At 36.8% G+C, this 25,424-nt stretch overlaps 1 protein-coding gene across 1 annotated transcript in view; it reads left to right on the top strand.

Annotated features, from left to right (window-relative positions):
• Positions 1–25,424, top strand: part of ADAM10 (ADAM metallopeptidase domain 10) — a 144,348-nt gene that overhangs the window by 115,852 nt on the left and 3,072 nt on the right. The window contains exons 10-15 of the mRNA XM_006056746.4: positions 1,753–1,936; positions 9,169–9,319; positions 11,344–11,527; positions 12,210–12,318; positions 12,769–12,989; positions 24,213–24,339. Coding sequence (XP_006056808.1) covers positions 1,753–1,936; positions 9,169–9,319; positions 11,344–11,527; positions 12,210–12,318; positions 12,769–12,989; positions 24,213–24,339 — 976 coding nt within the window. The remainder of the gene's footprint in view (positions 1–1,752; positions 1,937–9,168; positions 9,320–11,343; positions 11,528–12,209; positions 12,319–12,768; positions 12,990–24,212; positions 24,340–25,424) is intronic.

Below are 25,424 nucleotides of genomic sequence, written 5' to 3'. Positions count from 1 at the left end.
TAGGTTCCGTTTTAGTGGGCCTTTGGTGGGGCCTTAGTGCCTATGTTTCTAAGACTCCCATGTGATGCTGCTGCTGCTGATCTGTGGATCACACTTGGAGTAGGATATATAGTATATTCTCTTTGCACTTCCCATCTAATTTGTCTTCTAATTGGTTGCCAGAGAGGTGTTTTTTAATACATTGATGTAATATTACTTATTACTTATTGTTGAATGTATAAATTGGTTCACATTTTTTTTGCTTCCCTTGTTATCTTTTCCTGTCGTACCAGACTACTTCTAGTGATTCTGTCATCCTCAAATACACCTCATTCCTTTGTGTATATTGTTCATGATACTATACATAGAGTACACATAATACTATACTGTAGGTAGCAGGTGCTTAGTAAATTTGTTTTCAGCCAGACAATGAACTCCTGAGCCTGTCTTCTTTGACATTTTTGTCTAAAATCTGTCTTGATGTCTTCTGTCATATATCTGTACTATGTCAATGTTACTTTCTGTCTGAGTGGTTCACTGTATTGCATATATTTATTTATGTGAAAGTTGCTTAGTCCTGTCTCTTTGTGACCCCATGGACTGTAACCCTGCAGGCTCCTTTGTCCATGGAGTTCTCCAGGTCAGAATACTGTAGCGGGTAGCCGTTGCCTTCTCCAGGAGATCTTTCCAACCTAGGGATTGAACCCAGGTCTTGCACATTGCAGGCATATTCTTTACGATCTGAACCACCAGGGAAGCTATCCTAAATGTTCACACACCTGTTGTTAACCAGTTTATAAACATTGTTGGAAATTGCAATCAAGAGGCGAGTTCCTGTCACCCAGTATGAAAGTCTTAATGTATTTACTCTCAGCAGATTAATCTTTGTCTAGGTATGTGCGTGTTAAGTCACTTCAGTTGTGTCTGACTCTTTGCGACCCTATGGACTATAGCCCACCAGACTTCTCTGTCCATGGGATTTTCCAGGGAAGAATACTGAAGTGAGTTGCCATTTCCTTCTCCAGGGGATCTTCCCAACCCAGGGATCAAACCTATGTCTCTTATGTCTCCTGCATTGGGCACGCAGGTTCTTTACCACTAGCCTACCTGGGAAGCCCTTGTCTAGATATAGTTCTAGTCATTCTGATCATGTCACTTCTGCTTACAACCCTACATCCAATACCTGTTGATATTGCTAATACAGTTTCCTTAACTTAGTATTTATAGGGTTTTCCATAATTTGGGGCTAAGTATGTTTCCTGTGTTATTTCCTCTTCCCTGTCAAATTAAGTCATTTAAAAAAGTCTACTTCTGCCAGGAAGCCAATTCCTTCCCATCTCTGCCTGTTGAAATCTTGATCCATGTTGCTATATAATGTAAATTAATATGGCCCTTTTGTCAGGCAGTTTGGCAGTATGTATCAACATCTTTAAAGTGTTTGACCTTTTAATGCAGTAACTCTACCTTTGGGAACCCAACTAAAAGAAGTAATTGAAGAATGTGTCAAAGATTCCTGTGAATTAAAAATAAAAAATAAAAAAAGGTATCCATTGCAATTAGACCTTCACTGATTTTTTTCTTTTTTATAAGACAGTGGCCCCTAAAAGAGCAAATTATCTTTCCTTTTCACAGGCTAAAATAACGGTAAGGTCTAGTCTAAAGGCGAGTCCTCAAGCTTCCATTGTTCTTCTGACGAGAAAATTACATCTAATCAGATGACCTGAAAACCCTATTTAACTTCCTGTTTATGTAACTTTATATTCTTTTTGACAGCATGATTCTGGAACAGAGTGCACTCCAGGAGAATCTAAGAATTTAGGACAAAAAGAAAATGGCAATTACATCATGTATGCAAGAGCAACATCTGGGGACAAACTTAACAACAATAAATTCTCACTCTGTAGTATTAGAAATATAAGTCAAGTTCTTGAGAAGAAGAGAAACAACTGTTTTGTTGGTATGTATATTTTCCCAGCGTTTTAATATGAGTATTTTCAAACATTCAGAAAACTGGAAAGAATTAAATAGCAAACACCTGTATATCCACCACTACCACCTTTATATTTTACAGTTGTTAGCACTTTAATACATAGAGGCCTTCCCTGGTGGCTCAGATGGTAAAGAACCTGTCTGCAATGCAGGAGACCAGGTTTGATCCCTGGGTCAGAAAGATCCCCTAGAGAAGGGAATGGCTACCCACTCCAGTATTCTTGCCTGGAGAATTCCATGTTCAGACTAGGAGCCAGGCAGGCTATATAGTCCATGGGGTCGCAAAGAGTTGGACACAACCGAACAACTAATATTTATCACATATGTATCAATCTATTCATCTCTCAATCCATGTTTTATTGTTATTGTAATTTAAAGTGGATTTGGGATATCAGGATACTTCAGTCTAAGCCCTTTAGCCTATATTTTTTACATAAGTGAAATACACAAATCAACTTTACCATTTGATGAGCTTTGACAAATACGTCTGTCTGTGTAACCTAAACACCTGTCAAGATGTACAACGTTTCTATCACCCGAGAAAGTTCTCTCATTTCCTTTCCCCACCAATCTCTGCACCTGTCCCATAATAAATGGATTTATTTCTCCATAGATAAATTTTGCTTGTTTTCATATAAGTGGAATCATACAGTTTGCATTCTTTGGTGGAAGGCCGCTTTTACCCATCATACTACTTTGAAGTTCATTATTAGTGTTTTGTACCATTTTTTTTTGGCTGGGTAGAAGTACATTATATGAATTTATCACAGTTTACTTATCCTCTCTCCTGTTGAATGAACACCTGGGCTTTTCAAGTTTGGGCTATTATGAATAAAGTTGCTATGAATTTTTTTCTTATTGTGGTAAAATATATATAACATAGAGTTTATATTTAAACTAGTTTTAAGTGTACCATTCATTGGCATTAAGTACATTTACCATTTGTACAACCATCACCACTTTTCCATTTTCAAACTTTTAAAATCACCCCAAATAGAAATTCTGTAACTGTTAAGCAGTTAACTTCTATTTCTCTCTCTCCCCAGTTCCTAGTAACCTCTATTCTATTTTGTGTCTCTGCGACTTTCCCTATTCTAGGAACCTCATATTAGTGGGATTATGCTTTTTTATCTGATGTATTTCACTTAGCATAGTATTTCCAAGATTCATGCAAGCTATAGCATGTATCCCAATGACATTCATTTTTATGACAGAATACTACTCTGTTTTAGGGATATACTACATTTTGTCTATCCATTGATCTGTTTTGCCTCTCTTGGGGCATTTAATATGTTCTAAATACCCCTCCTTGTATTACATTTTTGGGGATCCTTCTCCTGTTTCATAAGATTTTAAGTTACTTCAGGGTAAACAATGAGGCCTGCTCACATTGCACATAAATAGCACTCTCACAGATATGGCACCAAAGGAGAAAGAACTGAAGAAGTTTTCCAGATAAGCATGGCTTTTTGTTTTTTTAGCTGTATTTTTTGTTTTGACATAAAATTGATATAACACTATGCCCTTTTGTTTTTAATTGAAATTTATATTGAGATAATTTAAGTTCCCATGCAGTTGTAAGAAATAATGGAGATTCCATATTCCTTCACTCAGTTTCCTTCAATGGTAACATCTTGCAAAACTGTGTAGTACAGTGTTGCATACAACAAGGATATTGACATTGATAAACAGTCTACAGATCTTGTTTGGATTTCCCCAGTTTTTCATATTGTCATCTCTGTGTTTAGTTCTATACAGTTTTACCATGTGTAGGTTTATGTATCCATCACCATAGCCATGATTAAGAACAGTTCCATTGGGACTTCCCTGGTGGCTCAGACAGTAAAGAATCTGCCTGCAATGTAGGAGAGCTGGGTTCAATCCCTGGGTCAGGAAGATCCCCTGGAGAAGGGAATGGCTACCCACCCCAGTAATCTTGCCTGGAGAATTCCATGTTCAGAGGAGCCTGGCAGGCTACAGTCCATGGGGTTACGAAGAGTCAGACATGACTGAGTGACTAACACTTTCACTTTGGCCGTCTAGTGATTGGGACCACATGCTTCTAATGCAGGGGGCATGGGTTTGATCCCTGGTCGGGGAACTAGGATCCCATATGCCACATGGTGTGGCATTAAAAAAAAAAGAAAGCAACCTCCTCCTTCCTGCCTCTTTCACCTGCCCCACTAAATCATTCTCCATTTCTAAAATTTTGTCACTTCAAAAATGTTCGATAAATGGAATCATACAATATGTAACTTTGGGGGGTTTTTCACTTGATATGATTGCTTAGAAATTAATCCAGATTTTTACCTGTGTCATTAGTTCGTTCCTTTTTATTGCAGGTAGTATGTGTGTGCCTCAGTTCATTCAACCATTTTTCTGTTAAAGAATATTTGGGTTAACTTCAGCTTTGGGCTGTTATGAATAAAGCAGCTATAAACAGGCTTTTCATATGAATATAGGTTTCAGATGCCTCCAAATTGAACTGATGGATCAATATAGCAGTTGTTTGTTTTTATTTATGTTTTTATGTTTTGGCAGAAACTGCCAAACTGTTCAGAAGGCTGTACTATTTTACATTCCCACCAGCAGTGTATGAGTCGTCTAATTTCTCTCTATCCTTGTCAGCTTTTGGTATTTTTTATTTTATCCACTGTGACATGTGTATAATGTTAATTCATTGTGGCTTTACTTTGTATTTTTATGATGACTAATGACATTGAATATCATGTGGTTTTTTGCCATCTGTATATCTTCTTTGGTCAAATGTCCATGTTTCTTGGCCACTGAGGTTTTTTCTTTTCTGTTGAGTTTTGAGGGTTCTTATTTAGTTCAGCTGCTAGTCACTTGTCACATATTGGTCTGCATGTATTTTCTTCCTCTGTAGCTTGTCTTTTCATTCTCTTCACAGTCTTTCCCAGAGCAAAACTTAAATTTTAAGAAGATCAAAGTCAGTTTTTACTTTTATTGATTGACTTTTTCTTATAAAACCTTCATTTTCTTTTGAAAGGGCACATTAAAATTACATTGATATTATCATTTTTGTTGTTATATTCTCAGTGGTAGAAGTGACATCTAGATTCTTCATTTGTAAACTAGAGTTTTACAATAAGCTTTCTGATTGAAAATGACTTTAAAAATTATGAACATATTTGTCTGGCTTGACTTAATAAATATGATGATTTCTAGGTCTATCCATGTTGCTGCAAATGGCATTATTTCATTCTTTTTTTTATGTCTGAGTAATATTCCTGTGTGTGTATGTGTGTGTGTATACCACACATCTTCTTTATCCATTCATCTATTCATGAACATTTAGGTTACTTCTATGTCTTGGCTGTTGTAAATAGTGCTTCTTTGAACATTGGGGTGCATATATTTTTTCAAATGAGAGTTTTCTCCAGATACATGCCCAGCAGTGGGATCACAAGATTATGTGGTTTTAGTTTTTGAAGGAAACTACATACTGTTCTCCAGAGTGGCTGCACCAATTTACATTTCATCAACAGTGTAGTAAGTTTCTTTTTTCTCCACATCTTCTCCAACATTTAGTATTTGTAGACTTTTAAATAATGACCATTCTGACTGGTGTGAGGTGATACCTCATTGTAGTTTTGATTTGCATTTCTCTAATAATTAGAAATGTGCGTGCATGCTCAGTTGCTTTAATCACGTCTGACTCTTTGTGACCTGAAGAAATGTAAGCCACCAGGCTCCTCTGTCCATGGGATTCTCCAGGCAAGAATACTGGATTGGGTTGCCATGCTTCCTCCAGGGGATCTTCCCCACTCAGGGATCGAACACAAGTCTCCTGCATTTCCCGAATTGAAGGTGGATTCTTTACCCACTGAGCCACCTGGGAAGCCCAATAATTAGCAATATTGAGCATCTTTTCATGTACCTGTTGGCCATCTGTATGTCTTCGCTGGTGAAATGTCTATTTAGGTCTTCTGCTTAGTTTTTGATTTGGTTGTTCGTTTGATATTGAGCTGCATGACCTGTTTGTATATTTTAGAAATTAAACCCTTGTTGGTACCATCATCTGCAAATATTTTCTCCCAGTCTGCAGGTTGTCTTTTCATTTTGTTTATGGTTCCCTTTGCTATGCAAAAGATTTTAAAGTTTAATTAGGTCCATTTGTTTGTTTTTGTTTTTAATTCCATTGCTCCAGGAGATGGATCCAAAAAAAAATGCTGCTGTAATTTATGTCAAAGAGTGTTCTGCCAATGTTTTCCTTTAGGAGTTTTATAGTATCTGGTCTTATATTTAGATCTTTAATCCATTTTATTTTTGTATATGTGTTATGGAATCTTCTAATTTCTTTCTTTTACATGTAGATGTCCAGTTTTTCCAGCACCACTTATTGAAGAGACCATCTTTTCTCCATTGTATATTCTTGCCTCCTTTGTCATAGATTAATTGACCATAAGTGCATAGGTTTATTTTTGGGCTTTCTGTACTGTTCCATTGATCTGTGTGTGTTATTTTTGTGCCAGCACCCTCCTATTTTGATTACTGTACCTTCCCAGTATGGACAGATGTCAAAGAAAGACCAGTATCATATGATATTACTTATATGTGGAATCTAAAAAAAGAATACAAATGAACTTATTTATAAGGTTGAAATAGACTTACAGACATAGAAAACAAACTTAGAGTTACCAAAAGGGATAGCAAGAACAAGTGGTGAGGGGGAGACAAATTAGAGGCTTGAGATTAACATGTATGTACTCTATACAAAATAGGTAAACAACAAGGATCTCCTGTGTAGCACAGGAAGCTATACTTAATATCTTGTGTTAACATATAATGGAAAAGATTCTGAAAAATAAATACATACACACACACACACAGACACATACATATGATCTTCCCTGGTGACTCAGTTGGTAAAGAATCTGCCTGCAACGCAGGAGACTCCAGTACTCTTGCCTGGGGAATTCCATGGACAGAGGAGCCTGGCAGGCTGCAGTCCATGCGGTTACAAAGTCTAGCGTGACTGAGCAACTAACACTGTCACTTTTTTTTTAACACTGTCACTTTTATACCTATATGTATAACTGAATCATTTTGTTGTACACTTGAAACTAACACAATATTGTAAAATAACTACTTCAATTAAAAAAATACCTGAATAAATAAATAATATTTACCATAAGATAGAAAAAATGAGCATATTGCTTTTTAGTATTATGGGAAAGAAATTTGTTTCTTAAATTACAATGAAATATGTACCTGTTACAATTTTTGCATTTTGAGCAACATGTTTTCCCCTGTATTTAAGTCGTTAGCAAATAGCTGATTTGAAGTATCGTTTCTGTATGAGACACAAACTAATGTGTAATGAATATTGCATGTGTGGTTTTTCTGAGTTTTTCAATTTTTACTTTTCTCCTAAATTACGTGTCACATGAATTGTAAGATGATTATTGCTGAACTTTAGAAAAATCATTATTATTGACTTAATATATATGTGCATGTGCATGCTTCTAGTTTTAGAAAACAAAAGAGATAGTATAAAGTGAAGGAAAGGAGAAATTCCCTGGCAGTCCAATGGTTAAGACTCAGCGCTTTCACTGCTGTGGCCCAGGTTTAGTCCCTGGTTGGGGAGCTAAGGTCCCCACATGGCCAAAAAAAAAAAAGAGAGAGAGAGAGGGATGGAGCTTCAGTTAGCCCTAAAATTTCCTTTAATGTTTGATGTGGCCAAGGATAAGAATGAAATTTCTGAATATAAAGCTAAGGATTCTATAGTAACCTTGTTTTGGGTTCCTGTGCTTGAGGTATGTTCCCTTCCACTTACTCAGCTTTCAGTTTGAAGTCTGTGCTACAACTGTTGCCCACCCTGATTTGGTGTAGCAGAAAGAGCACCAGACTTTAGATCTAGGAGACCTTGATTTAGTCTTGTGTTGTGCCCATACTGGGGCATATGGTTTCCAGCAAGTCCCAAACTCTCTAAAAGTTAGTTTTCTTTTCTCTAAAATGAAGACATTTGATTCTTTTCATTTCTCTGCAGATGCTGAAGTTCTGTGATTTTTATGTTCTTATTAAGAGTAGCATTCTTGTTCCAATTTTAAACTTCACTAACAAAATCAAAGCACTATAAAAAAAGACCCAGAAAGTCTTTCTGAAATTACTCACTATGCTTAGACCAGATAGTCTAACCTTAATGAACCAAGATTTGACCCATTAATGTTAGACTCTGTGGAAATACAAAAGATATAAATAATACATGGTTCTTCCCTTAAGGAGTTTGGTCTAGCTGACAATCAAAACTAATGTACATTAAAAAAATTACTAGTTGACTAGGATACAGTCAGCCAAATAGAATGTAGAAAATTCCATAGGACACAATGACCCAATTTCTTTAACAACAAATAGTGTAAAAACAAGAGAGGAGGGAATCTGTTATCTGTTAAAAGAACTTAAGATGCATAAAAAGCAACTATGGGGAGAGGGGTTGGGGAAAGCGTATGTGAAACTTGGTTCAAATGAACTGATGTAAAGGGGTAGTTGAAGCAAATTGAACATAGATTGGCTATTAGATGCTATTAAGCATATTGTTAGTTTTTTTTAGAAGTGATAATGGTATTATGGTTAGATTTAAAAAAGAAAAAAACTCTTTATAGATTCATCCTGGTAGATGAATTTGTAAGAGCAGATGAATAGGTTAGATGCAGTTGTTTACAGCATATTGTTGATAGTTGTTAAAGCTAAGTGATTGGTTCATAGGAGTTCATTGTACTTACTTTTTTACTACTTCTCTGTATGTTTGAAATTTTCTAACAGAAAAGGTTTGGTTTTTTTCTGGTTGATGAAGCACTGACTTACTTTGTAGTTATGTACTATAAATAGTACAGTCATTGTTGAGTAAAGCTCAGTGTGGCATGGCCTAAATAGAGTACTGTCGCTTCTGGAAGGGACTTTAGAAGGGAGCATCAGGTCAAATTCCCTCACTGCGCAGATTGAGAAACTGAAGCCCCCGAGTGGGAAGTGACTTGCCTAAGGCCACACTGCTAGTTAGTGACTGAGCCACTGTTACAATTAGATCTCCTAATTTCCGGATTCTTAGTTTATTCTACTTTTCTTAATCTTCAAAGTTTTCCTTTCTCCTTTTTAAAATGAGGCTTTAAAGAGTTTGTGAATTTGAAATAAAATAAGTGTTGCATACAGTGCTAACTTTGTCTTATTCATTTTCTTCAGAATCTGGCCAACCTATTTGTGGAAATGGGATGGTAGAACAAGGTGAAGAATGTGATTGTGGTTATAGTGACCAGTGTAAAGACGAGTGCTGCTACGATGCAAATCAGCCGGAGGGGAAAAAATGCAAGCTGAAACCTGGAAAGCAGTGCAGGTGCCTTGTTAATTCCAGTAATGTTAATGTTCCTATGAAGTCACTTGAATGTAGTTCATGAAAGTTGCTCAGTCATGTCTGACTCTTTGCGACCCCATGGACTATACAGTCCATTCTCCAGGCTAGAATACTGGAGTGGGTAGCTGTTCCCCTTCTCCAGTGGGTCTCCCAACCCAGGGATCAAACCCAGGTCTCCCAAATTGCAGGCGGATTCTTCATCAGCTGAGCCACCAGGGAAACCCATGAATACTGGAGTGGGTAGCCTATCCCTTCTCCAGGGAATCTTCCTGACCCAGGAATTGAAATGGCGTTGCCTACATTGCCAGCTTATTTTTTACCAGCTGAGTTACCAGGGATGCCTGAAAGTAGTTATGTCATATTTAGAACCAGATTAAAAAAGAAGAAACTCTATTATGTGGTTTTGGAACTTTGTTATTTGTTTTATTTTTCTGGAATAGGATTATTTAGTGCACCTTTGCTGGCAGATTGAGCTACTTATAATTACAATTTTTGTGGTGGGTGTTAAAGACATGCAAAGGATGCTCAGTTCAGTTCAGTCGCTCAGTCGAGTCCGACTCTTTGCCACCCCATGAACTACAGCACGCCAGGCCTCCCTGTCCATCACCAGCTCCCAGAGTCCACCCAAACCCATGTCCATTGAGTCGGTGATGCCATCCAGCCATCTCACCCTCTGTCGTCCCCCTCTCCTCTGGCCCTCAATCTTTGCCAGCATCAGGGTCTTTTCAAATGAGTCAGCTCTTTGCATCAGGTGCCCAAAATATTGGAGTTTCAACTTCAGCATCCGTTGAATGATGTTTCATTTCCTTCCAAATAAAACCCAGGACTGATCTCCTTTAGGATGGACTGTTTGGACCTCCTTGCAGTCCAAGGGACTCTCAAGAGTCTTCTCCAACACCACAGTTCAAAAGCATCAATTCTTCAGTGCGCAGCTTTCTTTATAGTCCAACTCTTGCATCCATACATGATCACTGGAAAAACCATAGCCTTGACTAGACGGATCTTTGTTGACAAAGTAATGTCTCTGCTTTTTAATATGCTGTTTAGGTTGGTCATAACTTTCCTTCCAAGGAGTAGGCGTCTTTTAATTTCATGGCTGCCGTCACCATCTGCAGGGATTTTAGAGCCCCCCAAATAAAGTCTTTCACTGTTTCCATGGTTTCCCCATCTATTTGCCATGAAGTGATGGGATTGGATGCCGTGATCTTAGTTTTCTGAATGTTGAGCTTTTAAGCCAACTTTTTACTCTCCTCTTTCACTTTCATCAAGAGGCTCTTTAGTTCTTCACTTTCTGCCATAAGGGTGGTGTCATCTGCGTATCTGAGGTTATTAGTATTTCTCCCAGCAATCTTGATTCCAGCTTGTGCTTCCTCCAGCCCAGCATTTCTCATGATGTACTCTGCATATAAGTTAAATAAGCAGCTCAGTAAAATACATATTATTTAGTTTGTAACATTAAAAATGTGACTTTCATAAGTATTTTTAGAATTTTAGTTTTAAATATTTAGGTAATATGGATTCCACACATTCTTGTAACTTAGTGTCATACAATTTATTTCACTTCTCAAATGATTCTGGTAGTAATAAATATAAGCAATAGAATATTGTTTGTGCAGTACTTTTAAAATGGATGTTCTGTGTATCCTAATTTGATTTTAATGTGTAAATGTGAGAAAAAATGATAAATTGACTAATGTGTAATACATCTATGAAAAACTGATGACTTGCCTAGTATTTAACCCATTTTCCATTGTAACCTTTTACTAAAGGCAAATAGAATAAGAATGCTGAATATAGTATGCCTTCATTATAAAAACAAAATTCTTCATCATTTTTCTCTGACTATCAGAATGTTAAAATTTAGTAACCTCTTGTTCCAATAAGAGTTGTATAACAGTAACATACTTAACATTTAAAAGATAATAATTATTATTTAAAAATTAAGACTGTATCTATTGTAGGAAATGTCCTAGTGATTTTCTTACTCAACTCAGTACTTCTTTTAGTCCAAGTCAAGGTCCCTGTTGTACAGCATATTGTGCATTCAAGTCAAAAACTGAAAAGTGTCGGGATGATTCAGACTGTGCAAAAGAAGGAATATGTAATGGCATCACAGCTCTCTGCCCAGCCTCTGATCCTAAACCGAACTTCACAGACTGTAATAGGCATACGCAAGTGTGCATTAATGGGGTAAGCATTTGATTTGTTTTTCATTTAATTTTATGAAATCTTTTTCAGAATACTTAAAGCCTCACAGTTAAAGTAATTCATCTCAGTCCCAGTTTCAGCATCTGTATCTATTTCCCCACAAAGCTGTGACTGCATTATGTGGCATAAGTGCCTGGTGGCATTCAATTTGTTATTGACTTGTCTTTCAACTTTCTACTGCGTGTGTTTGATACTCTAGAGAAAAATAGTTATGTAACTAGGCATGTAACTTTGTACTGCTTTTAAGTTTTATAAATTAATATTTTAGTACCCTAAATAAAGGACTCTTGATTATTTCCTCTGCCTTTGAAGCCTTTAAAGCTTTCTTGGCTAAACAATCACTTTCCTCTACATGAGGAGCTTTTCATTTTTCTCTTCTTATAAAGGAGCCATAATAACCAACATAAAGTTGATGTTCATCTAATCACCTCTGTTTCTGTTTTGTCTAGATTTTTGTTACCATTTTTTTAAGATTTACTATCTTATTTGCACTTGCTCTTTTTAAGATGTGTTTATATGGTCCATTTCTGATTATAATCTGTGCTCCCACCCCCTCTTGTATTTTTACTTAATTATTTTAGCATTGGAGGCATCTGTCTGTTACTGGGAACAAGAAGTTTGACTGTATAGGGATTAAATAATTGGTCTTTTATTTTTCTTTCAGCAATGTGCAGGTTCTATCTGTGAGAAACATGGCTTGGAGGAGTGTACCTGTGCCAGTTCTGATGGCAAAGATGATAAGGAATTATGCCATGTCTGCTGTATGAAGAAGAGTAAGGCTTTGAAAATGCACGAGTATAAAATCTGTTTGAAAAACCTTATTTTCTCCTAAATGTTAAGTGTTAAACTTTGGTATACAGTTGGGACAGATAATTTCCAGCTGAACTGATTCTCTTGAGAAATATTTAAATGTAGCATAGCATTGTGTTTCCAGTTTTGCGGTCCCTACAGTGTTTTTAACATGATGAACTAGACGAAACCTGCCAATGTTTTTGCAATAATTAATATATACACTGTTAGAAGGATCTTAAGCCATTGCAGGCTCTAAGTCAAAAGAGTTGCTAGTTGTTTATGTTGTGATATTTAAGTAAGGGTATTATCCAGTCTAACTAATGAAAGCCTATGTAGCATGTCACCATGATGATTTTAGGCAGTTTCTCCCTCTCCCAGCTAACCCAATAGAGAGTCTGGTCTTCAGCTTATATTGGGCGCTTCTTTTACAGTGGAGCCATCAACTTGTGCCAGTACAGGGTCTGTGCAGTGGAACAAGTACTTCCTTGGTCGAACTATCACCCTGCAACCTGGATCCCCATGCAATGATTTTAGAGGCTACTGTGATGTTTTCATGCGGTGCAGATTAGTAGATGCTGATGGTCCTCTAGCGAGGCTTAAAAAAGCAATTTTCAGTCCAGAGCTCTATGAAAACATAGCTGAATGGATTGTGGTAAGTACAGTTTTTATTTCTAAAGAAACCTTATCTTAAAATGATTTGATCATAATTTTACTTGGTTAGAGGTCACCAGTGTTATTAGAAAATCACTTATTTCCTGTTTATACTGGAATTATAGTTGACCCTTGAACAACATGGGTTTGAACTGCATGGATCCACTGACAGGTGGCTATTTTTCACTAGTAAATAGGATACTAGTACACAATCTGAAGCTGGTTAAATCTGCAGATATGGAGGAACCATGGATATAAAGGAACTATGGATGTGGTGGACCAACTATGATTAACCTGTCTCCTTCAAGGGTCAGCTGTACTTTATCTGAAGAATGAGTTTTAAAGTTCAAATAGCCCTGAGCTTTATTTTCTTCTAAAGCAGTCAGAAACACACTTCACATGTGTATCATTCATAGATTTGGTTGGTAGGTGATGGGAGTCATTCTGTTTTACTCTGCTCCCTGGTTCATGTCTTGGATGCATTACCTCTACCTTTGGTCCATATGATTAGAGAATTGTCGTAAAATTTCTTCAAGTTGATTTTGGAAAGCCCTACTTGCTTTTTATACTTCTCCCTTGTCTCAGTATAACAGATAGCCAGCTCTGGGTTCTACCTTGCTGAACAGGAGAGATGAAAAATTTTCTGAAGATGTTTTCTGATGTTTCAGTGTAATTTCTGGATCTTCATCTTGTCCATAATAGGAAATGTTGAACAGGGCAAGATCAGATACAGAGCCTTTTGCACATTTATTAATGACTATGGATGTTCATTCAGCTTAAATCTAGTGAACTATGTTATTTTTAAGCCACATTTCCCCCAGTTGTATAAATGTTGAATTACCTGAAATTTTTGAAAAAGATTACTGTGAATGACTAACTTAAGTCATTTAAATATTTCTAAGTGTTTACATTTAGGTAACAGTAGGAAATTTGCAAGTGATGTGTTTGAGAGTGTGCTGTGCCTTAACTGAATAAGTCTGCTTTGGAAATTGACTCCTCCCCCTTCCCAAATTATTTTTTACACTTTTAAAAATGAGGATGGCTTAAAAGCACTCACAACAATAGCCCTCTGTCTGGGTTGTCAGTCCTTTTGGGTACTATTGTAGTAAAACTCTACAATAAGACTTTTGGAATTATCTCTAGGATTAAAATGGTGTTTATTGTATATAGGAAGAATAATACTTTGCTTGTTAGAATATGTGATTTTTAGATGTGTAATGAATGAATAGTGGGAGGACTGTTGAAGTTGGATTTAGGAGACCTAGGTTTTAATCCAGATAATTGGGTCTCCTTAAAACATTGTATGTGATTCATTATTGTACCCCTGTGTTGGGTGTATAGTGTATTCAGAAAGTATCTGTTAAACTAAAGATGCCTTCTGGCTCTGTGCTAAAGTGAACTGAGTATAGGCTTGGAATTACACAGGGATTCAGGTCACCCATCTCACATTTGACAGTTCTATGATTTCAGCTAACTTACATTTCTTGGCCGCCTTACTTATTTCCCTGTTTTCAAATCGAATCTAGTTCCTATTTTCTTTTTTTCTGATTATCTCTAATAAGAAAAAGTTGAGATCTGGTATACTTGTCTACAATGGGAAGCAGTATGTTCAAAGAAAAAAAAAATCTGATAATTGGAATCTCAGGGTTATGTTCTGCTGAGTTTATGTTGTGCCATAAACTCAGGCATATTTTAGGTTTTCTAGACAGTAAATCATGTCACCTAGAAATATTTTTTTCATTTTTCTCCATTGTATCTAATTTTGACTCATTTAGAATTTCAAAAACTCATTTATTCCTATTTTAAAATGTTTACTAGAAATGATCTTTTTAGTTAAAGTGTTTTTAAGACCTTTTTTTCATATTTTAGTTTTGAGGATTTTGTGAAATGCTTCTTGCAATGGATTTTAGCAATGTGAAGTCTTTTCTTATGCTGTGGAACTGATTAATCAGGCACTTCTAGGTTTATGCAAGTTTGCCTTAAGTAAGTATAGAATAGCAATGTTGATACCCACATGCCACCCTTTTGAAGAGCATGGTCCGTAATACCTGAGTACCATTAGGCTGTTGGTGCATTTGTGGGCATTAATCAGATCAAACAGTAAGATGAACAACAGTCAGTTTCTTATGAGTTATTTGTCATATTTGTGTTATTTGTAGAGTTCAGTTGCATAGCAGAGTTTGTTTTGTTATATTAATAGCTGTGCTTTGGTCTTTCATCATGTATAAGGTATGTCCGTCTAGTTAGTAAGGTAGGTTATTAGTTTGCTGTGGTGTAAGAAGCAATGAAAGGAATGATGAGTTAGTTTCACTGACTTTCCTTTCCACTGATACCTGGTGGCTTTTTTGTCTCCTTTCCATGGTATCCTGTGGTGGCATTTTCCCTCTTGAAGGTAGAGTGGGAAGAACCTTAACAGTTGAATAGTTCAGGGTATGAGTTACCGCCTGCTACTGGTACCAAAAAAATTATGTTAAAAAGACTTTTTCTTTTCTGGGGAAAAGTTGTTCTTGACAGTAACGTTTGAATAAAGTAGGCTGAATGTCTACTGTGTGTCTGGCCAGGAGATAATGATAAACATCCTTTAGATTTATCAGAGAGTTACCTAGTTCATGAAAAGTTGGAGAAAATTCACCAGGAAATCTGTTAAGACCCTGTATCACTGTCTCTTTTTCTTTAAATAGGTGCATTGGTAATTCTTTTTTGTTTTCTTCCATAATTCACATTTTCCGCACCTTTTGTGTTAGATCTGACGTAGAAAACCATCTTTGACCTTGATTTTTTTAGTTTTATTGGTGTGTTTCCCCCACACTTTAAGATAATTGCCTGTTGGTGGCTTTTTTCTTTTTAATTTGTTCAGATTTATCAGAAGTTTATCTTTTCATTATTATTTTTGACAAACATCAAATGTGTTTCTCATTTTTGAATTAATTTCTTATTTTTCTGTAATTTTATGAACCTAAGTATTAAGTATATGGTATTCTTTATGAAAGATTTAGAGCAGTGTTTCCATGTGTTTCTCAAAACATTATGTGTTTGGTTGTCAAATGAACCTGGAAAATATTGCATATTATGGTTCCCATCTTGGAGATTTGTGATAATATTGTGAGACATCCTGCAATAAGAAATCTTTTTAACTTTGTTTTCCACACTTACCTGATTTTTATTCATGTTGTACATGAGAATCATCTAACAACGTAGACCAGTTACATCATAATCTCTTGGAACAGAGCCTAAGTGTTTGGGTCATTTCAAAGCTCCCAGCACTCAATTTTGATGAGTAGCTGGAATTGAGAACCAATCATTCATGTAGAGCAGAGGTTGGCAAACTATGGCTCATGAGCCAAATTCAGCCCAGGGCCTATTTTTATATGGCTCACAAGCTAAGAATGGTTTCATTTTTAAGTAGTTGAAAAAAATGAGAATAATATTCATTTGAAAATTACATGAAATTCATATTTCAGTGTCCATAAATAATGATTTATCAGAACATGGCCACACTGATTCAGTTACATATTGCTTATGGCAGCTTTTGCACTTAGAGACTGCATGGCATCACAAAGCCTAAAATATTTGTCTGGTCTTTGATAAGAAATGTTTGCTAAGCCTGATCAAGACTAATGGATGTCAAAAGTGTAGTCCCCTGACCAGCAGCATCAGCATCACCTGGGAACTAGATAAAAATGCAAATATGATCAGGTCCCACCTGGACCCGCTGAGTCAGTAGGTGATGATGCATGCTAAAGTTTGGGAACCATTTTTACAGTCTCTGCAATATAATGACTCCTTTTAAAGAGACTTGTAACAGAAATTTTCTCCTTTGTCATCCTGCTGTGTTGAAAGTGGAAGGTGGTTGTGGACTTTTAGAGTCCTTCATTGCCTGATAGAATAGGCCTCAGGGACATCCCTATTGAAACCTTAACAACAAAGATGCATTGTTGTCACAGGGCTTATTTAGCATATGATAAGGAGTCAGTATACATTTGCTAGATGAATGAATGTCATGATTTATATGGAATAGAAAAATTGTACATATTATTGTAATTTTAAGTTATAAAATATTTTCGGATTTCACTCAGTGGTATTTTAACTGCTTGCCCAAAGCTGAGTTTAAAGTAACAGGAAGATCAGTAGCCAGTTGCCTTCCGTTTGGCAGATTGGTGTGAGGAGTGGTGCATGGGGTTGAAGGATAAAAGAACATTTAGTCAGAGTCTGGACAATGGCATCTTCTGAAGGATAGAAGGGAAGCTTTCTGCCCCTGCAGGATGGCATAATCAGTATCATGACAAGGAACTGTGGGCCCCACATGGTCTTATGACCCACAGGAAGTCTAGAGTGAGTTTGCTGTGAGTAAGCGTTGTTAACACTGGAAATGCACTGAGAGGATTCTGTGATTGACTTTTTCTAGAGATCTTAAAAATCAGTTCAGATTATCTTATGTCTGAAGATACTTAATTGTTTGTCTTGCTCTTTCCCCCTCACAGTTTTTTGGATGAAGCCTGTTTTTTTTATTATTATCCTAGAGGTCTTTTTTGTTTATTTAGATTATTAAATAAAAAACTATCCTAATTAGAATATAATAGATTAGACTGGTAAATTTTGGCCTCTTATTTTGTCATTTTGACTCCATTTTTCTACTTTGTTTTCTTTTGGCCATATAAGTGGATGTATTGAACATCATCTGTCTGTTTCTTTTGTAGGATTATTTTCTCAGACTTGATTTAGTACTTTGTTACCTTCTAAGCTTTTTTTTTTTTAACTTTTGGATGTCTTCTCTTTGTCTCTTAAGTTTCACTTAACACCCTTATATCTATGAAAGACAAGAGCTTGGCTTATAATTTACGCTCATTAAATGCTTATTTAATGAATGACAGTTCTCTTTTAAACTCCTAACAAGTGGGCAAATCGCGATCCCTTTTTTGAAATGAAACACATATTTTGCATTTATTAGCCTTGTTGGTATTCTTTTCCCAGATTTTATAGTACCTATAAAATAGAAAACATGTAATTTAACATTTACTACTTTCTGTGAAAGTGCTGCACTCAATATGCCAGCAAATTTGGAAAACTCAGCAGTGGCCACAGGACTGGAAAAGGTCAGTTTTCATTCCAACCCCAAAGAAAGGCAATGCCAAAGAATGCTCAAACTAGCGCACAATTGCACTCATCTCACACACTAGTAAAGTAATGCTCAAAATTCTCCAAGCCAGGCTTCAGCAATACGTGAACTTCCAGATGTTCAAGCTGGTTTTAGAAAAGGCAGAGGAGCCAGAGATCAAATTGCCAACATCCACTGGATCATGGAAAAAGCAAGAGAGTTCCAGAAAAACATCTATTTCTGCTTTATTGACTATGCCAAAGCCTTTGACTGTGTGGATCACAAGAAACTGTGGAAAATTCTGAAAGAGATGGGAATACCAGACCACCTGATCTGCCTCTTGAGAAACCGATATGCAGGTCAGGAAGCAACAGTTAGAACTGGACATGGAACAACAGACTGGTTCCAAATAGGAAAAGGAGTACGTCAAGGCTGTATATTGTCACCCTGTTTATTTAACTTATATGCAGAGTACATCATGAGAAACGCTGGGCTGGAAGAAGCACAAGCTGGAATCAAGATTGCCAGGAGAAATATCAGTAACTTCCCATATGCAGATGACACCACCCTTATGGCAGAAAGTGAAGAGGAACTAAAAAGCCTCTTGATGAAAGTGAAAGTGGAGAGTGAAAAAGTTGGCTTAAAGCTCAACATTCAGAAAATGAAGATCATGGCATCTGGTCCCATCACTTCATGGCAAATAGATGCGGAAACAGTGGAAACAGTGTCAGACTTTATATTTTTGGGCTCCAAAATCACTGCAGATGGTGACTGCAGCCATGAAATTAAAAGACGCTTACTCCTTGGAAGGAAAGTTATGACCAACCTAGATAGCATGTTCAAAAGCAGAGACATTACTTTGCCAACAAAGGTCCGTCTAGTCAAGGCTATGGTTTTTCCAGTAGTCATGTATGGTTGTGAGAGTTGGACTGTGAAGAAAGCTGAGCGCCGAAGAATTGATGCTTTTGAACTGTGGTGTTGGAGAAGACTCTTGAGAGTCCCTTGGACTGCAAGGAGATCCAACCAGTCCATTCTGAAGGAGATCAGCCCTGGGATTTCTTTGGAAAGAATGATGCTAAAGCTGAAACTCCAGTACTTTGGCCACCTCATGCAAAGAGTTGACTCATTGGAAAAGACTGTGATGCTGGGAGGGGTTGGGGGCAGGAGGAGAAGGGGACGACAGAGAATGAGATGGCTGGATGGCATCACTGACTCGATGGATGTGAGTCTGAGTGAACTCCGGGAGTTGGTGATGGACAGAGAGGCCTGGCGTGCTGCAATTCATGGGGTCGCAAAGAGTCTGACACGACTGAGTGACTAAACTGAACTGAACTGCTTTCTGATAATTCTGTTTTAAAGGAAGCATTTAAAAAATTCACTTTACCAGAGGTGGCTATATTTATTAACATTCTCAAATGCACTATTGCTTTGTTTTTTTCTTACTATCTTTTATCCATTGTGATATTCAGTTTCTGAAAAACTACTATTATTTTCATGAAAACATCTCAAGCTTTGGGCTTTTGAAGTATGTAGTTACCTGGAAGATTTTAGAGGAAGACCAGGAACAATGCTAGAGGGGACTGCAAATACTCAGAGACCTAGGTGCCATATTTTTGCAAATGTCTCAAAAATCTCAGCTGGGACTTGGTCCTTTTGACCTTTTTTTCTGCAAAGGTATAACCAGTATTAAATTCAAGCTTCCTCTTTCTACTCTGCTTTTCTTACTGCCATACCACTTGCGTTTCTATGTAAGATTATGTAGGTACTGAAAAACTGTTATCAGAAGAGGTACTGAACCACAATTTTTTATGTTCTGTGTTGTAAGAGCCTTTTACCTTATTTGTATATGTGGGAAATCTAGATACAATAAATGAGCTGGTAGAAGTGTTCTGAAAAGTCAGTATTTGGAGTAATGATTCACGTGTTAATAACTAGTCCAATGGATACTTTTTGGTAGAGTAGGTACTGAGTTTATAGAATATAAATTCAAAAAGCTGTCAGTCCAGTTTGGGATAGAGAAGGTAAGCACATAGAAACATATTTTCAGTTCTGCATCATTTTCATAGGAAATTAGAGAACCTATTTGGGGAAGGCTTCTTTATGGAAGTGATGCCAAAGCTAAGTTCTAAAGGGCTAGTAGGAGTAGAGGGACAGGTAGATGGTTTATGAAGAAGGAGCACCTGAAATAGTAACCAGAGTATGAACTATTTTAAATAATTTTTTTTCACTTTTTTCCTTTTGAAAAGTCTGATTATCCTTTTTTTTTTTTTAATTGATAGAGTAATACATTGAAAAGTAAGCCTTCTTTTTATCCTTGTGCCTGGTTTTCTCAAGATTAGTTTCTTATATATTTTTCAGAAGCTGTATTTTTACAGGAAAATATAGTTTTAAAAAACAAGCAGAATTATATGTATATTGGGCTGCAGTTCATTGTATGCATAGGTTTTGTTTTTTTCTGTCTCCCACTTACTTATCTTGGAGATCTTTGGTAGGAAGCTTTTGAAGAAAAGTTTTACATAGAGGAGTGACTTAATTCCATATTTTAAGTAACTGTAACACTGATGACCATGTGGAATGGTTTTCAGCAGCGAAGACTAGAAGGAAGGAAATGTGTTGGAGAATATAATGAATAGCAGGAATGGAAGTTGCGTCTCCTGAAACAGACCTAGCTCACCGGCCTGAAAGTAGTAGGAAGATCCTTGCCTCTTTGTGCTTTGGATTGGATCACATTTAGAAGTGATACTGCCTTTCCAGAGGATATTTGGAAATATACAGTAGTTGTCAGAGCAGCTGAGGGACTCTGATGGCATTTGATGGACGAGAGCCATGTATGCTAGACTCCCTGCATTGCTCAAAATGGTCCTTCCCACAGTGCCTGCATGTCTACACTAAGAAGCACTCATCTGCATGCTGGTCACGGGCATGTTCGTTTAAAATGCAGTTGCCTGGGCCCTACACCAGCACATTGAATTGTAAATAATGTTTTCCTGGAACACAACCACACTCACCTGTTTGTTTCTTATCTATGATCGATTTTGTACTACAGTGGCAGATATGAATAGTTTTGACCGAATCATATGGCCCACAAAGCCTAAATATTTATTGTTTGGCCCTTTATAGAAAAAGTTTGCTGACCCTTGGTAGAGACAGGTAGTTCCCAGTCTTGGCTACATAATGGAATCATGTGGGCAGCTTTAACAAAATTGCTGATGTCAGGATCTACCCCCACCCTATCAGAATCTGGGATTTAGTTTGGGTAACTGAGTTTTAAAAGCTTTCCAGGTAATTTAATGGGTAGCCAAGGTTGCGGATCTCTGTTATACCACAGAAAGAGTGCTTATAGCAGTACAAGCTGGTGATTTTGGTTCCTAATGTTTTTTACTAGGTCAGAGTGTCAGAGTTGCAGACAGGAAAGGTCGAAGAATGTCTTACTGCATTAAATGCCACATTTCAAAAGCCTCTGGATGCTTGGAATAGGACAAAAGCTATGTGTATAGTTCTGCATGTGACAGTAGGCAGAAATGAAAAGAGGAATGAGCCTGCACTCGAGTTGAAAGACTAACAACAGGACTTAAACCCTGCCTTTTGATAAATAGCAGGTCCGTTATTTGAGGATGAATAAAACAGGAAGAACAACTGGATCCAATGGGAGATTTATTTAACAAGGGAAAGGGTATATTATCCTATAGACTCACAGGGAGGAGCAGTCCTCTGAAAATTATTTTCTATAGAAACCAAAAGAAAAATTTAGGAAACTATGTAGCACTCTCAGGAGGATATAAAAAATGGCTTCTGAAAAGTAGATTGTAAACTCTGGTTCCCAAGCCACATTCGACCCAGCACATGTGCCTTGTATGGTCTACTTGTTGTTTTTAGAAATCTGAATGACTCGTCAGCATTTAAAAACAAATTTCATATAAAAATTCAGATTTATAGCATCTCTTGAAAGATCAAATCTCTCAGCAGGAAGGCTGAATCTCATCACCCCTTACTCTCTCCTTTTTTGAACACTTCATTCCTAAAGGCAATTAGGTGATGCCAAGCAGGCAAGGCATACCTGCCTGGTGAGGGGAGCTAACCTGGCACAGGGCAGGGTGCCCTGTGTGCCCTGTGGAGGGGTGACTGGCTTGGGATGTCAGAGTGTAAGTGTTGAGAGGAAATTTGTCTGCTTAGGAAGGGCAGTTCTAAGAGAAACTGGGGCTCCTTGGAGAAATGGCTGATTGCAGGGCTGGGGCAGGGAAAGAACAAGATAGATCTGGAACTCCTCATGCCAGCTTCGGTGCTCAGAGAATGGTGAGGACAGGCCCAAAAGATATAATAATGATAGTAATGGATTGTAACCCATTCAGGAAAATAGGAAACCAAGAGGGAATAAACAAATGAACAAATGAGTAAATTGTAAGTTTTATAAGGAATAGAATATTTACATAGTTCTGAATTATGTCTGTATGAAATACTCATTGACTGCAAAAGAGAAGGGTATCTTTTTGGTAAAGGTTGGCAGTTTACACCTTGATGAAGTTGTCAAGTAAACCGTCTTCAGTAATGAGATCAAAGTCGTGTGTCACATGATCATAAAGCATCATTTCTGAGATACTCTTAACTAAAAGATGTGTGACCTGAACCTAATAATGGAGAAACATCTGAGAAACCCAAATTGAGGGACATTCCAATGCAAAATAACTGATCTGTAATCCTCAAAAGTGTCCAAGCTATATAAACTGGAAAGACTGTGGATTATTTCCAGATTGCAGGAGACTAAAGAAACACAGCTGCTAAAGGCAACATGGGTCTGAATTGGATGGTATTGGGACAAATGGCAAAACTTGAATGAGTCAGTCTGAGGATTTAATGGTACTAATGTAACAATACCAGTTTCCTGATTTTGATGATTATATTGTGATTATCTAGGAAAAACACCCATAGATTGTAGGAACTATATGTTGAATTGTTCAAGTGTAATAGGACATCATGGAAGCAGCTTACTCTTAAATGGTTCTAGATTTTAAAAACTTCTTTGTATTGTACTTGGAACTTTTCTGTGAGTTTGGGGGTCTTTCAAAATTAAGCAAATTTATATGTATGTATAAATTTATACACATGGCTTTACACACATGGGGAAAGTGGGTGGCTTGGGCTGTTTCGCCACAGCATTCATTTTTCTTTTAGCTTTTATTTTAATTGTGTTGTCACTACTGGATAAAGAAAACAGTCTGGAAGTAGTAGCCTGTTTGTTGTAAGGCCCTAGATCATAGAAACTCTTCTTAAATGTGAGTTTTATTGGCAAAATTAGCAATAACTATGTATGTATTTTAATAATATAAGGTTCATAGTTTTCTAATTGTTACTATTTTGTATGGTGTTTATTATATGCTATCTTAAGACAAAATTTGAATATTTTGAATTGCAAAATAGATTTAGGATTTATTAAGAATGGCAGCATGATTTTTCTATAAATTATGCCAGTAATTTTTGAAGTTTTTTTGTTTGGCAAATTGATCTAATATGATTTAAGTTGGAAGTGAAATTTTAGTACCTTCTCAGAGAGAAACTTTGCCTGCCTCAAGCATGTGTATATCCTTCCACTTTTCATGTTAAAGAAGGCAGTTAACCTTTAAATAAATGAATATATATGTTTTATATATATATATATATATATAATGAAAACTAAGATAGATTGTATAAAAATAATTTAATAATGGTAGTCTGAGACTAGAGTTCCTAATGAAATAGAGAAACAGGAAAGAGGGGCCTCAAAAACGATAGAATTTCAGACTTAGCTTTGATGATTAGAAAAATTTATAGGTTAAAGAATATTTTTAAAATCTAGTAGAATTTAAAGCAAGCTATATATCTTCTAAGTCACTGGAGAGTAACTGAAATGAAAATAAGATTGAGTGGTTTCCTCTAGGAAGTGAAATTATGGGTGATTTTTCTTTCCTCCTTTGTACTTTTTTATATTTAAAGAAATTTTTATATATGTGCTTTTATGTGATAGCGATCAACTCCCAATGAACAAATGTGGTTTAAAAATTAAAATGTAATATATCCTATTATATATTTTATATAATACAAAATATTCTAAAATATTTTATACTTTTTTCATTGGAAAAATCTTTTTATTTCTAGGCTTACTGGTGGGCAGTGTTACTTATGGGAATTGCCCTGATCATGTTAATGGCTGGTTTTATTAAGATATGCAGTGTACACACTCCAAGTAGTAATCCAAAGTTGCCTCCTCCTAAACCTCTTCCAGGTAAGACAATTTGAGCAAGGTATATGTTTTTATTACTCAGAACCATTCAGCAAGTAGAACTGAATTTTAAAGGAGTCTTTAGTAGTTGATTTATAGTACTTTCTCCTTGAGAATGGATTACTAGATGGATTATTTAGTTTATTTTTAAGGGGTTCCCCCCCCCCCCCCCCCAATCAATGCAGGCTAGCTTATGGCTGCTGATTCAATGCTAATATATCCTTTTTTAAAAAAAAAATAGTAAAATCTTCCCTTTTTGGTTTTATTATGATAGACTGCTTTTAAATGATTGGTCTTTCTAATAGCTATGCTTCAGTTATGGGTTTTGTGTTCACGCTCCTGAAATATATTCTGGCACATAAACTTATTTTCCCTAGGGAAAAATACAGATTTCTCTTGTGGGGACATACAGATTCCAGTCTGTGGGAGAGTCTTAGGGTAGAGGCTTCAGTTACCAAACAACTGTAGTTATTCTCCATCTCTGAAAACAACTCCTAGGGTTTTGTCTCCATCCTTTAGCTCTCAGGGAGCCAGGGCTGGGAGGAGATGAGAGATGGGAAAGACCTTTATATGAGAGACCCTGGAGAAGGGAAAGGCTACCCACTCCAGTATTCTGGCCTGGAGAATTCCATGGACTGTATAGTCCATGGGGTCGCAAAGAGTTGAACATGACTGAGTGACTTTTCATTTCATTTCATGGATTTGGAGAAGGGTAAGAAATCCACTTACCAGATTATTTAGGCCCTGCCTATTTCTCCCTCCTCCTCCCCAGGCTGGGTGTCCCTTCCACCCTTTCTTCAGGACCCTTGGACTCTGTTCTTGTATGTTCAAGGGCAGGCACCATCCCAGGATTCCCTCTCCTGCCTCCCACTCACTTCGCCTCTTGAAGCCTCTTGCCTCAGGCCAAATCCGCTGCCCTACATAAAAGTTGTTTGTTTGTTTTTTTTAAATTTTATTTTATTTTTAAACTTTACATAATTATATTAGTTTAAAACTAGGGCTTTCTTAAAATTTTCCCTCAGTTGTTCTCCTGTGTTCCCTATCTTAAGGTAAGAGACTTCAGTAGTCATGCTGGGACAGTATCTTGG

Source organism: Bubalus bubalis, chromosome 11 (genome assembly GCF_019923935.1).
Source record: "Bubalus bubalis isolate 160015118507 breed Murrah chromosome 11, NDDB_SH_1, whole genome shotgun sequence".
NCBI classification, from domain to species: domain Eukaryota; kingdom Metazoa; phylum Chordata; class Mammalia; order Artiodactyla; family Bovidae; genus Bubalus; species Bubalus bubalis.
This window is presented reverse-complemented; position numbering and strand designations above follow the sequence as displayed.